The following is a 14836-nucleotide window of genomic DNA, read 5'->3' as shown; positions in this document are numbered from 1 at the left end:
GGCATGTGCCCTGATCAGGAATCAAACCAGCAACCTTTTGGTGCATGGGTTAACACTCAACCACTGAGCCACACCGGCCAGGCTCGAGAAAACCTCTTAAAAGAAAGATAGTGTTTATTTTTTCATGCAGTATTAATTGATACGAAAACATGATTCTCATATAGGCATAATGTAAATGAATGCACAGGCTTCACTACTAAGTTCCTGATAGGCAAAGATCTAGCATTTACCAAAGAGTGTCCACTTTGAAAATACTTATTTTTTACATAAGTAAAGTGGGTAAAAATTGCTGGACTATGCCTTTTAAATAAGTATTTCCATTCTTATTTTTAACTTGGTGATAACCTGGTATTTTTGTGCTACTACACTTTATGAAGAGAACCCTTACTGTTTTATAAAGTGGGAAATAATGATGTGTGATTTTACCAAGCATCTGTTACATCTCTAGGTCTTCGTTAAATAAATGGAATTTAAAGTCAAGTTTAATACAATGGAAAGAGCATTAAACTTTAGAATATAAAAACTAGAGTACAAACTGAAAGCTGCAAACTTAGTAGTGTTGGGTGACCTTGGTAAGTCACATAAACTCTGAGCTTTGGTTTCCCCATCAGCAAAAGAGGAAAAAAGTTACTCTAATGATAAACTAAATTAATGTTAAAACACTCTATACAAAAAACTTTATAGATATATATATACAGCATTCTTTATTATATACTATTAGAATTTTAATTTAAGCAGAACAGTGACATCATATTGTTTTTAAAATGTGGCCTTTCTCCTTTGGAGAAGGCCCTTGGGCAGCAACCATGGTGCCCAGCTGAAATGGCATGATCCTAAAGCCCCACTTTCACAAGGACTGGCAGCGGCATGTTGTCTCATGGTTGAGCCATCCTGTGTGCAAGACCCGCAAACACAAGGCCCAGCAAGCCAAAGCATGGTGCATCGCACTGTACCTTTGTCCCCTAACCCTAATCTATCCAGCCCATGAGATGTCTCACAGTGAGGTACCACACCAAAGTGCTAGTGGCAAGGGCTTCAGCTTGAGGAGTTAAGTAGGGGTGGTTGGCATCTACAAAAGGGTGTCCCCGGCCATTGGGATCTCAGTGGTTCCGGGGAGGCAGAACAAGTCCATTGAGTCTCTGCAGGCCAGTGTGCAGTGGCTGAAAGAATACTGCTTCAGGCTCATACTCTTCTGCTGAAGGACTCAAGTTGGCCACCCAGCTGACAGGACCAGTCATGTCCATATGAATATCTGTACAAGGAGGAGAAAGCCAGGGTGTCACAGAGGAGAAGGACTTCAAGGCGTTTGCCAGTCTTCTCATGGCTCGTTCCAGTGCCTGGCTCTATGGCATCCATGCAAAAAGAGCCAAGAAAGCTGCAGAACAGGATGCTGAAAAGTAAAAATAAAGTGCTGTTGGTAACTTGTGATTGAAAAATAATAATGTAATGTGGCAGCAGAATGGAGGATGAATTAAAAGCAAGCAAACGTAAAATGAAGAGACAAGTTGGGCAGCTATTACAGTAATCTGTACCACTAAAAATGATGGGGAAGAGGAAGTACAAAACTACGTTTCTGAGAATGAAAGGAGAGAGACAGATTTGGTTACTAGATATAATGGGGTAAAGGAGGAATATAGGATAATATTTCTGGTTTCTGGCTTGGGAAGTTAAATTACTGATGATGTCATTTATTAAAGGAATACTAGAGGGTAAGTACATTTGATGGTCTGAAGATGATTGATGCCTCAAGGTTGAAACGTTTGAAAAATCAAAGTTGATATGGGCTAGTAGTAATTGGAAATATGGTTCTAGAACGTGGGGACTGGCCCAGGGATACAGATTTTGGAATCATTGGTATGAGAGTATAGACAGTAAGAGAAGAAGAAATTAGAGAACAGTTCTGTGGAATACTAACATTTAAACAGAGAAAGAGAAAGTTTAAAAAAAAAAACAGGAGAGAAGTATTTCTCCCCTCAAGAAAAGTGGAATCGCTTTTTTATATATTTATTTTAATCCTCACCAGAGGATATTTTTCCATTTATCTTCAGATAGAGCGGGAGGGAGAGAGGAAGAGAGAGAGACAGAGAGAGAGAGAGAGAGAGAGAGAGAGAAACATCGATGTGAGAGAGACACATCTATTGGTTGGCACCCGCACGACCCCACCTGGGACTGGGGACGAACTGCAATCAAGGTACATGCCCTTGGTCTGAATTGAACCCGGGACTCTTTGGTCCACAGGTTAGTTCTCTAACTGCTGAGCCAAACTGGCCAGGGCATGGAATCACTTTTTTTAAAGGATTGATAAGATATAAAAATTATGAGTCCTTTGGATTTGTTAGGGTGGTCATTGATGACTTTATGAGAACCTTTTTAAGGGCTCATTGGGGTAGGAAGACCTATCCTGCCAGGTTGAAGAGTAAGTGAGGGTTGAAGAAGGACAATTGACTGCAAAGTTAAGTCAGAAAAATGGGAGTACATAGAGGAGGAAAAAGTACAGGAGATGGGAGGTGGTTTGGGAAGAAAGGAGGAAATAAATGGCCCTTTTTATATGCTGGTGGACAAAAAAGAGAGAAAAGCTATTGGGAGGCAGATCTCTAGTTTTTCCCATAATACATAGCCAGATCTTTCCCCATTAATTCGTAATGATGCTTTTGACATACATTATATTTTCACATATATGAGTTTGGTTCTTGTTTCTTTGTGCTTTTTTATTGGTCTTTTTGCTTCTCTCTATGCCAGTATTGAATTTTCTTAATCACAGGCCTGGCATTTGCTTTGTAACCTTGAGTGAGTTAATTTCTATGTGCCTATGAAATTTTAAAATAGTGCCTACCTCGTTGGATAGAGTAAATGAGCCAATATAGTAAAGTGCTTAGAAGTATGTACCTGGCCCAAGAATAAAACTCAAATGTTAGTTGTTTTTTTAAATAATTTCTATAATTTAATAAATGTCTTGATATCTGGTCATCTGAGATTTTTTTCAAATTGAGAGGAAACAGGGAGAGGCTTATAGAAGGATTCCCCAAGAAAGTGACATTTGGGTTATCTAGAAGATGATTGTTAACTGGATGTGGAGAGCAATAGGAGAATATTCTAGGCAGAAGGAGCTATGAGGCAGAAATTTCTGTGTCCAGAACAGAAAGAAGGCTCTTGTAGCTAGATCTCAGCACAAAGATAAATTGTACCAGCTGAGGCTAGAAAGGTAGGGAGAAGCAGGTCAAATAAAAAAAATACATACATCCCTGCCAGTGTGGCTCCATGGTTGAGCGTCAACCCATGCACCAAGAGGTCACCGGTTCGATTCCTGGTCAGGGTACATGCCCAGGTTGTGGGCCAGATCCCCAGTAGGGGACATGCAGGAGATGGCCAGTCATTGTTATCTCTCGTCGATGTTTCTATCATTTTCTCCCTCTTTTTCTCTCTCTGAAATCAATAAAAAAAATTTTAAAAAAAAAATATATATATATGGTAGTAGTTCCTACTTCAAAGAAGTTGTCAGAATTAAATGAGATAACAAAAGTAAATCCTTTGGTACAGTGCCTGGTACACAGCTTAAGTGCTCAACAAATGGTTATTCATAGAAATATACTTATATGATTATTAATATATTAACTTTAAGAAACTGGTTCATCCAGCCAGAATTAACTCTCAAATAGCCAATTTCTCTAACCATTTGATAATATGACACCTTAATTTATAACAACTTCTTTATCATATATTCAATTATTATGTATTCTTCGGCCCTGCTACTAGACTAAGTTTTGTCTTGTATGTTGATTATTTTATTAAAATAACATAATTTTAATTATTATGGCTTTATTAAATGATTATAACTTTTTTAAAAAGCCTATTAGGCAATGTTAAGAATTTAGCTTTTATCCTAAAATCATAGTTATGACTATTTGTGAAGAATAAAAGTCATTAAATATCAATCTTCACAAATAGTTATAACTATTCAAAAAATAAACTCAGAAGCTAAAATTGGGTTTATCTGGACCCTAAAAGCATACCAAGGATTAAGAGTGCTGTTGAGAATGTATAAATTCAGGTCCTGGTTCATTCATTTGTAGTCTTGGTGAGCTATTGATTCTGTTCTATACTTTTGTCAGATCAAGTTGGGATTTTGGCAGATTTCATAGATCAAGAATAGAGTTTTTACAGTATAACAAATCTATGTAAATGTCTTCAAATAAATTTTTTATTTGTCTACTTATCTAATATTGTCTTTTGTGGATAAACCTAAGAAGACTGTACGTTATTTCTGTAATAGATGCTCCTATTTTTTCTACTTCCCTCATATTTCCTTACCAGAAAATTGTATAAAATATAGGTGGTCTGTAATATAATTATGATGCCCCTTTGCAGTTGAGGGTAGTGTTGAAAACAGCTAGTATTTCTCAGATGGGAGAATCTCCTCTTACAATAATACCATGTATGGCAGCGGATGAACACTGCCCTGTGCAAACCTCTACTATAACTGTGAAGAATTTATTAATTACTTTGGGAGATAAAGCCCCATCATTTAGAAATTTCTTTTAAATAAATATAAACAGAGTTTTCAGAGTATTCCACTAACAGCTTTAAAGTAAGTTTTATAAATGACATTTTAAATTATAATATTACTATTAATCTATAAATTCAACACAATTCTAATCAAAATCTTAAATTTTTTTTTGTGTGTGTGTGAATCTTGATAAACTGTTTCTAAAATTCACGTGGAAGAGCCCTGATCAGTTTGTCTCAGTGGTTAGCATGTGGCCCACAGACTGAAGGGTCTAAGGTTCAATTCCCAGTCAAGGGTTGCAGGTTCAATCCCAGCCCTGTCCGGGTCGTGTGGGAGGTAACCAATCGATGTGTCTCTCCCTCTGTCCCTTCTACTCTAAAAAAAAAAAATCCTCGAGTGAAGATTAATAAAACTAAATATATAAAAATACATATAAAAATGGCCAAAGATACTTCAGACAATTTGCAACATAAACAAACTGCTGGGGGAACTTCCCCCAAAAAATATCAGGATTAAAATAATTAATTTTGAAATTGGAACAATGATAGCAATGAAAATGAATGAAATAGGGGAAAGGCCACTTAATATGACAATTTTTTGCAAAGAAAGCAAATGAAATATCTGCATAGCTTGTTAAATTGCAAAAAGGTGTCCATTTAAGGCCAAAAGTCCATTATATAATGTAGGTTTTCCAAATGTTAAAAAATTGACAAATTAGTTTACCTGTTTTTTACTTATGTAGACATGTTTGTGTAATTAAAATTAAGATGTATAAAAAGTTTAATTTCAAAGAAAAGTTTACTATATGTATTACAGTAATTTTAAATTTATACTGAATTTGTCTAGTAAATGGGTGCATTCACCTGTCACTGTGAGTATGCACAAGGCTGGGGCATGGTTTAGCCTACATCGAACATTGGCTGGCATGCATTTAACTGCTGCTGAAAGTCACACCACCTGACAACAGAACCAGTTTACCCCCCTTGGTGCAGTGATCACGTGCTCGTCATTTGCTGAACATTGTTTATAAGCAGTGACTCTTGGATTTAAATACATAGATTATAGTTGTAGATATGTAATATTTATTTATATTGGCGAAATTACTGCAGTGTTTTTTTCCAACATATGACCTATTTGCTAAAATTTATTTAAAATAACAGTGAATAGCCCTGGCCGGTTTGGCTCAGCGGTTGGAGTGTCGGCCTGCGGTACAGAGAGACCCAGGTTCAGTTCCCGCTAAGGGCATGTACCTCGGTTGCAGTTTGTCCCCGGCCCTGGTTGGTCGTGCGGGTGGCAGCCACCCGATGTGTCCCTTCACATCGATGTTTCTCTCTCTCCCTCCCGCTCTATCTGAACAAAAAATGGAAAAATGTCCTCGGGTGAGGATAAAAAATAATAATAATAATAATAATAAATAAATAAAATAACAGTGAATAAAAAACAAAAAAATAACCTATTAATTTAATGATAAGCAAATCTTGTTTAAAAGCATTTTAAAATTAATGTGTTAATTTTCACATATAATATATGGACTGGAAATTTCGTCCGTTAAATGTGTAGCTCGTTAAATTCAGGTTCACAAAATTGAGGCTTTACTGTATCAAAAAATAGTTTCTGTACTATTCCTATAGTTCCAGATTTTCCTTTACCGGTTTTTCTTTTTTAGGTACCTAGTTGATAGTCGATGGTTCAAACAGTGGAAAAAATATGTTGGTTTTGACAGTTGGGACAAATACCAGATGGGAGATCAAAATGTATATCCTGGACCCATTGATAACTCTGGACTTCTCAAAGGTATTATTTTCTTCTTTCATTCAAGTTGTAACTGTGTTCATTTCGATATGTTATAGTCAATATATGGAATATAGAAAATGGTAATGTAAATAAATTCATAAATTGGAAATTTCTTTGTATTGTAATTTGGTGTAATGAATTCAGATTATTCTGTCAAAATTAGTCTGTATCATGACATTTTGTTTTTCTTTTATGATATAATAAAGGTTTATTATTATTTAAACCTTAAAATGAAGAATGTAAGTTAGAAAGCACAATCTTACTATTTGGGGGAATGTTGTGTTATATATTATTTTGCGTTAATGGATACAGACATTTTTATTTAAGTTGGTATATGTTTACATTCTTGGATCTTTGCATTAATAAAGCCCAGAGGAAAATGTGGGCAAACTTTTGAACAGATGCTTCACCGTAAAAGTTTTCAAAAAGTACATGCAAAGATACCCAACATCATTAGTTATTAAAGAAACAAAGATTACAACCACAATGAGGTACCATTATACATGTATTAAAATGATTAAAATTTAAAAAGACAGACTCCATACCAAGTGTTGACAGGGATGTGGAGCAAGTAGAACTTTCATACACTGTTTATGGTAATGAAATAATCTGGCAATTTCCTAAAACGCTAAGTATATTTACCATAGGAACCAGCAATTCCACTCCTAGGCATTCACCCAAGAAAAATGAAAGTATATATCCATATAAAATTTGTACACAAATGTTTATCGCAGTGTTATTTGTAATAGAGAAAATTGGAAACAACCCCAAATGCCCATCAACAGCCTAATGGATAAGCAATTAAAAGGAATGAACTATTGATACAAAAAAACATGAATGGATCTCAAGATAATTATGCAGCATAAATGATGCCACACAAAATCTTAGATAAACATACTATTTTTATCTAAGATTGTAGAAAATGCAGATTTGCCAATAGTAACAGAAATCAGACACAATTTTCATATAAAATCCTAGAACAGGCAAAATAGTCTGTAGTTACAAAACACAGATAACTGGTTTTTTGGCAGTAGGACGGTGGACTTGGATGGACAGGAAGGAGAGATTACAAAAGGCTATGAGGAAACCTCAGATGATGAATATGTTCATCATTTTGGTAATGGTTATGGTTTCACACTGGTATTGATATGTCAGAACTTATCAAACTGTACATTTTAAATATATGCAATTTATTGTATATCAATTACATATCAATAAACACAAAAGTAACAGATATCAGCTATTCTGCGTTCAGCTTAGGGGTGTTTTCCCCCTTAAAAATAATTACTTTATTTTGTCTACGATATACAAATAACTATAAAATCATTTACTCAAACTCTTGAATAATTGTAGAAAAGCATAAAAGTCTTAATTTTAAACTTTTTTTCCTAAGTTTTCTTTAAGGCCTTTTGTTATATAGTTAAAATGGATATTGGAGTAAAAAAAAGGATTTGTGTTTGAATCTAGTCTCTATAACTGTTTTTGTGATCTTGGGCAAGTTAATCAATATCTAAATCTATTTACTAATAAAAATGGAGATATTTACTTCATAGTAATAGAAAATCAATGGAGATAATAGGGTTTTCTATAAAAACATATTTTACTGTTACCTGCAATTTTCTGTATGGATATCTTGGGCAAGTTAATTCCCCTGAATATATTTTTGAATCTAAATGAAGATACTTATTTTATAGGATTGCTTTGGGGATTGATAGTACATTATCCATACATGGGGTTTGTTTTTGTTTTTGTTTGTTTTTTTCACCTTCAGAATGTTCTGAAAATGTGTTGCAAATGGTCAGTTTTCATCAACAATTTAACAATTACAAGTAAGGTTTTTAAAAACTGAGCTTAAAAATTAATATTTCATTTACATCTACCATTGAAGTCCATATAATAAAATTTAGAGATTTCCCATTTCTTCTCTATATGAAACATATTTTCTCAAAGTTTAGTATGATTCTCTGACACCATGAATTGATCTTAGATAAAATAAATCACTTTTACTTTAAAAAAAATTTTTTTTCATTATTGATTTTTAGAGGAAGGGCGAAGGAGAGAGAGAGAGAAACATTGATGAGAGAGAACATCAGTTGGCTGACTCCTACATGTCCCCCACTGGGGATAGCACCTAAAACCTGGGCATGTGCCCTGACTGGGAATCAAACTGGGGACCTCTTGGTGCATGGGTTGACACTCAACCACTGAACCACACCAGCTAGGCTAAATAACTTTATCTAAATCCTTTCAGCATTTTCCCTGCTTCTTGCTTTATTTATATTTTTATATCTAATAACAGTAGTATGTTCTTATTATTGAAATGCTACCAAGATCAATTTGGTTTCCCATGTTTGATCATTTAAGACTGGCTCAGAGTGAGAATCTCCTCTTTATGTTGTGTATAACTTCGTAAACTATTTCTGTGTCTGCACTTTGGAATTTAAAGTAAAAGACCAGATAATAATAAATGAATCTCAGATTAGGACTGTGTTATACGTATAATTCAAGATCTCTGGCCTGCCCTGTATTAAATTTTTAGTTTAAACAGAATTTTGAAAGTGAACCATAGAATTAGAACCACATCTGAAAAACTACTTCCACTTTAGCTCTGGGAGGAGTCTAGATTATGGGCCTTCTGTAATAATGAATTGGTTCACAGGGTGCTCTTTTGTGATTTCCTTTGTGGTTTTCAGCCCCATGTTCTTTGGAGTCATTATGAAAGCATATTGTTATGTTTTTGAGTTTCCTTCATCAACTAATGCTAGAATAACCACTATTACCATGAGGTGGACCTCTGATACTCAAAATATTGGGGAAACACTCTGTTTTGAGGTCCCTTGGCTAATACTTTTACCTTATTATATTTTTAAGAGCCTAATAAAAGAAAAATTATGTTTTTAAATATTGTTGCTTGCCTAATGCTAAACATTGGAACTTTTTGAAGGAACATTTATTTTGGAATATTTAGGTTTAGATGTGAACCTCTTTAGAGCTTTCTTCAAAACTTATTTAAATAATGAATTAGTAGTGTTCATGAGTTTTAAGTAATTTGTGGTGTATACAACCAGAGTATTTAGAGGCGTGTACTATTGTTTCTTTTTATGTATTGAATTTGTTTTTATTTTTGCAGATGGTGATGCACAATCACTTAAGGAGCATCTTATTGATGAATTGGATTACATACTATTGCCAACTGAGGGCTGGAATAAACTTGTCAGCTGGTACACATTGATGGAAGGTCAGGAACCAATAGCACGAAAGGTACATATTAAAAATAACTGATTAAAAAATGTTTTTCTTGAACAGTTCACATTTTATTGTTAATTCAATGATTTGTGAAGCCTTGTCAATCATCTTTGAGATAAAGACTATTAAAATGTTACTGTGCAGTATGTAATAACAGCTAACTTATTTAGTGGGTTTACTATATACCAGCCACTGTTGCAAGCACATAAAAGGAGTCCCTCCTTATTTGCAGTTTTGCTTTAAATGGTTTCATTTACCTGCAGTTAACTATGATCCAAAAATATTAAATAGAAAAATTTCAGAATTAAAGAGTTCATAAGTTTTAAATTGCATGCCATTCTACATAGTATGCTGAAATCTCACACAATCTCACTCCTTTCTGCCTGGAATGTAAATCATCCATTTGTCCAACATATCCATGTTGTATCTATCTGCTACCTGCCCGTTGCTCATTTAGGAACTCTCTCAGTCATCAGATTGGAGAGAGAGAGAGAGAGAAATCACATTCACATAACATTTATTTCAGTATATTGTTAATGAGTTCTATTTTATGGTTATTATTAATCTCTTAGTGTGTGTGAATTATAAATAAACTTTATCATAGGTATGTATATGTAAAGGAAAAAACATAGTATATATAGGTTCAATACTATTTGTGGTTTTAGGCATGTACTGGGGTTTCTGGAATGTATTCCCTGTGGACAAGGGGACTATTATACATTATTAATTAAATTATCCTCACAGAAAATCCTATGAGGTATTATCATCTCCCTTTTATAGATGAGGAAATGAGAACAGAAGTAGAGAGGTTCAGGACCTTTTAGAAAGTCACATCAGTTTACAAACTAAAGGAGCCTGACTGTTTTCTTAACCATTGTACAGCATTGCTTTATAAAAAATATATATATGTTTTATTGATTTTTTAGAGAGAGAGGAAGGGAAACAGAGATAGAAACATCGATGTAAGAGAGATCCATCAATCGGCTGTCTCCTGCACGCCCCCTACTAGGGATCCAGCTCGCAACTCAGGCTCATGCCCTGACCAGGAATCGAACTGGTGACCTCTTGGTCCATGAGTCAGCGCTCAAGCACTAAGCCACAGTGGCTGGGCATCACTGCTTTTTTGATAAAAACAATTAGAAAATAAGAAACTGAAACTTGAAAAATATATTACAACATAATTTTTTAAACCTGAAAATGCAGATATTCATCTTTCTTAGTCCTCATTTTAAACTTTTACAATTATAGTCTAGAAGAATTAAAAATGACCAATTTTCTTTAGTTTTTGGAACTATAAAGTCATTCCATAGTAAAAGAATACCAAATGCTTAAAATAGATCTGGCCCACATTATAAGTATTTGATAGTGTATTTTGGTGAGGAGGGGAGTGGTATGAAAATTGGGCAGAGAACCAGGATCTCTAAGCCTAATTATTTGGGTTTTGTTTTTTTCCTACATGGAAACAATTAAAAAGATGAATTATGTTAACACAAGGGTATAAACTTCTAGTAGACCAAACCATATTTGGATTTATTTAGCCCAGATACTAAAAAATTCCTGTATTAACTACTTTTATTTGTATTTGTATACTTATGGTTTAGGTTAGAATTGAATCTTGTTTTCTAAGTAGAATGTGAATGTGCCATTGATTTAGTTTAGTATAGTTCTTTAATTTCACTCAGCTTTTTCTTACAGTCATTTCAAAATTAGGATTTCTCTCTTTTAGGAATGGTAGCCTTATATGTATAAAAAGGTCTATTGTTTTATCTGTATTGCTGGAGAATTGAGTGTTTTGACCATTTGAAGGATAGACTAGTTGTAAAACTGCCTAGAAAAAGAACTTCATTTCAGGTGGATTTCAGAAATTCTATAGGCCATTGACCCCTTTGTACCTCTTCTTTTCCCTCTTTTTTATAGGAATATCTAAAAGATTATCTTCTACATGCCTCATTTTATTCTCGGTGTATGTGGGACAGAAGACTTGTAACTTAGTTCATAGGCCTATAGATCAAGGGGAACTAGACTCCAGATGCTTACGGAACTACATCCAGGGATCCTCATCTACACCTGGATTAGTGATAGACAACAAGTTTTTGGAATTTGAGTTGCTGTTATAATGGGATGAGACTAGTGGGAGTCTTTGCAAGGGCTGGGTGTATTTTGCATCTTAAGGGGAGGCACTGTGACTTACTGGGGGCCAGAGGGTGGGACTATGGTAGCCAGCCTCATAGATGCTCCCCAGTAATCACTACAACATGATGTTCACACTGGAGTGTAACCTCCCACACTGGTCCACGGTTGGTCTGTGTGACTAGTAAAATATGTTGATTCAGAGATTAGTTTACAAACATACAGGTAGTTCTAACTTGGGAGTGCTCTTTCTCTCTCTGATCAGTCACTCAAAGTGAAACAGTATTGCCTTGCAGGCAGCCTACAGGGAAACTCACATGATGAAGACCTGAAGTCTCTGTCAGCAGCTGGAGAGGCTCTGAGGCCTGCCAACAATCACATGAGTGAGCTTGGAAGCAGATTTAAACAACGTGATTAACCACCATGACCTAATGACATGCATAGCACTTAGTACAGAAGACAAATTTCTTTTATATTCTAAAATCGTCTAATGTTTTCAATGAATGATAAAATAATACAACATTAAGGAATGATTAAAAACATCCTTAGGAGGAACTTGATAGCTTAAATGCATATATTAGAAAAAAAGAAAATCTGAAAATCTGTTGTCTTAAGAAGTTAAGAGAATAAAAGGAAATTAAGCCTAATCAAGAAAGAACAGTATATAGTAGACATTAATAAAATAGAAAAAATACAATAAATGAACAAAGTTTACTTATTGTAAAAACAGTGAACATAGACCAGTAAAATAAATATGAGTCCTGGCAAGACTGATCAAGAATAAAAAGAGAATAGGCACAAATAACCTATATTAGGAATGAAAAGGGGACCTCATAGCAGAGCCTAAAGACTTTTTAAAAAGATTATGTTTTGTTTTTTTTTAATCTTCACCCCAGGATATTTTTCTATTTATCTTCAGATAGAGTGAGAGGGAGGGAGAGAGAGAGGGAAAGAGAGAAACATCAACGTGAGAGGGACACATCGACTGGTTGCCTCCCACAGGACCCTGACCAGGGCCAGGGACGAACCGCAACCAAGGTACATGCCCTAGACCAGAATTGAACCCGAGACTCTGGTCCTCGGGCCAACGCTATAACCGCAGAGCAAAACTGGGCCAGGGCAAGATTATGTTTTTGAACAGCTTTATGCAGTGATTTGAAAATTTAGCTGAAATGGGAAAATTTCTACAAAAATTCAACTTAATGTTGAAACAATGAGAAATAGAAAATCTGAATTGTACTTCGTGATTAAAGAAATAGAATCATTAAATGAAAACCTTCTCTCAAAGTAAAATGCAGGTCCAGAAGGTTTCCTCAGCATATTCTATCAAATATTTAAGGAAAAAGTATACCAATCCCATTCAAACTCTTCCAAAAATAGAAGGCATACTTCCCAACTTATTTTGTGGCTAGCATAAACATGACACAAAATCTTGAAGTACATTAGAAAAAAGAAAAATTACAGGCTAGTCTTAATCATGAACATAGATGCTTAATTTCTAAATACAGTATTAGCTAGCCAAATCCAGCAATAAGTAAAAAGGGCAATAAACAAGGGCTGAGCTGGATTTTTTCAAATGCAGTTTTGATTTAACTTTGAAAATCACTTATAATTTTGATATCATCTGAATAAAGAAGAAAAGATAATCTCAATAGGTGCAGAAAAAGCATTTGATAAAACTCAGTATTCATGTATGATTTTTTTTTTTTTAACTCATAGAAATAGAAAACTAGGAATAGAAACCATACACATATACTTATTGGTAAAATATTCAAAACTCTCCCTCTCAGATCTGGGATCTGGGATAAGATAAGGCTAACTGTATTAGGTTTTAGCCAGTATGGTAAAGCAAGGAAAAGAACTAAAAGAGTAAGGGTTGAAAAAGAAGAAATAAAATTGTTCCAGGAGACATAATTTTATATGTTGAAAATTTTTAAAAATTGTACTGATAAACAATAGAATTAATAATTAAGTGTAATAAGTTAGCTGGATATAAGGTCAATATATAAAAATCAGTTATGTATCAACAGCAAATAAAGTTGAATTTTAAAATAATGTTTATAACAGACCAAAGTAGTTAACAATAAACCAACAAAAACTGCTTTTCTACACTGAAAATTACAAAACATTCAAAAAGACCTAATGAATTAGTGGCCATAGGAGTCTCCACACTTTTTCTGTAAAGGGCCAGACAGTAAATACATTTTTTTTTTCTCTTTATTGATTTTAGAGAGCGAGGAAGGGAGAAGGAGAGAGAGATAGAAACATCGATGAGAGAGAATATTGATCTGCTGCCTCCTGCATGCCCCCCACTGGGGACCAGGCCCACAACCTGGGCTTGTGCCCTGACAAGGAATCAAACTGGTGACCTCTTGGTGCATGGGTCGACGCTCAACCACTGAGCCACACTGGCCGGGCTAGATTGGGTGCAAAAACAGCCATAGATAATACATAAATGAATGGGTATGATTGTGTTCCAGTAAAATGTTATTTACAAAAATGGATGGTCAGTCAGATTTAGCCTGTGGGTCATAGTTTGCCCACCTTAATCTTGGCAATAGTTAGTTTATGCTTACTAACATCACAAAAAAAGGGGTAACTAAATATTTGCATCTTCTATAGACTATACTGCAACATTTATGAAGTGGTCTTATTAAATATTGCAAGAATAAACAGACAGATGGTCAACTTTTCAGTTAAGATACATTTAAGAGACTGTATCAGTCGCTTGTATTTTGTCAGCTTTATTTGGCTTCTGATTCAAACTATATTAAAAATGAGAAAGCAGAGACAGACTAAATGTTTGCTATTAAGAGGTTCATTTAAATTATTATAATTGTGATAGTGGTATTATGGATATCTTTGAGTCCTTGAAGAAACATATCCTGAAATATTTATGGATGGAAAATAACATGCAGGATTTGTTACATATTAACAACTGTGATTTTGTCTCTGTGTTATACTTCTCTACTTGTCTGTCTTTACCACTTGGCGTTCTCACCCTGACTCCAAAGCCTAGATCTAATTCCCCTGTTACTCATAGCAGGATAGGTGCTTGGTAAGTGCTGCAAAAATGAATGTAGCTCACTCCTCAAAAAATAGTAAAGGTGTCCTTTAGGCCTAGTGTTATCAAATTTTGTAGAGTTAACAGGTTTCTTTAGA

The 14836-nt window shown here is 34.7% G+C and overlaps 1 protein-coding gene and 1 pseudogene across 14 annotated transcripts in view; both read left to right on the top strand.

Annotated features, from left to right (window-relative positions):
- The window catches only part of USP15 (ubiquitin specific peptidase 15), a 118936-nt gene that overhangs the window by 14053 nt on the left and 90047 nt on the right, over window positions 1-14836 (top strand). For 11 of the 14 annotated variants that reach the window (XR_004958317.1, XM_036251851.1, XM_036251855.1 and 8 more), the window contains 2 exons: window positions 6171-6298; window positions 9429-9559. Coding sequence is in view for 13 of the 14 variants with exons in the window: in XM_036251851.1 (XP_036107744.1) it covers window positions 6171-6298; window positions 9429-9559 (259 nt within the window). In the remaining variant the exon portion in view is untranslated. Of the gene's footprint in view, window positions 1-6170; window positions 6299-9428; window positions 9560-11461; window positions 11508-11939; window positions 12108-14688; window positions 14709-14836 lie in introns of those variants that run through there. The other 3 variants (XM_036251866.1, XM_036251864.1, XM_036251865.1) reach the window with 3 other exon arrangements.
- LOC118623990 lies at window positions 807-1927 on the top strand (annotated as a pseudogene).

Source organism: Molossus molossus, unplaced genomic scaffold (genome assembly GCF_014108415.1).
Source record: "Molossus molossus isolate mMolMol1 unplaced genomic scaffold, mMolMol1.p scaffold_m16_p_10, whole genome shotgun sequence".
Lineage (NCBI taxonomy): Eukaryota > Metazoa > Chordata > Mammalia > Chiroptera > Molossidae > Molossus > Molossus molossus.
The sequence above is the reverse complement of the archived record's forward strand: the minus strand, read 5'-3'. Positions and strand labels throughout refer to the sequence as shown.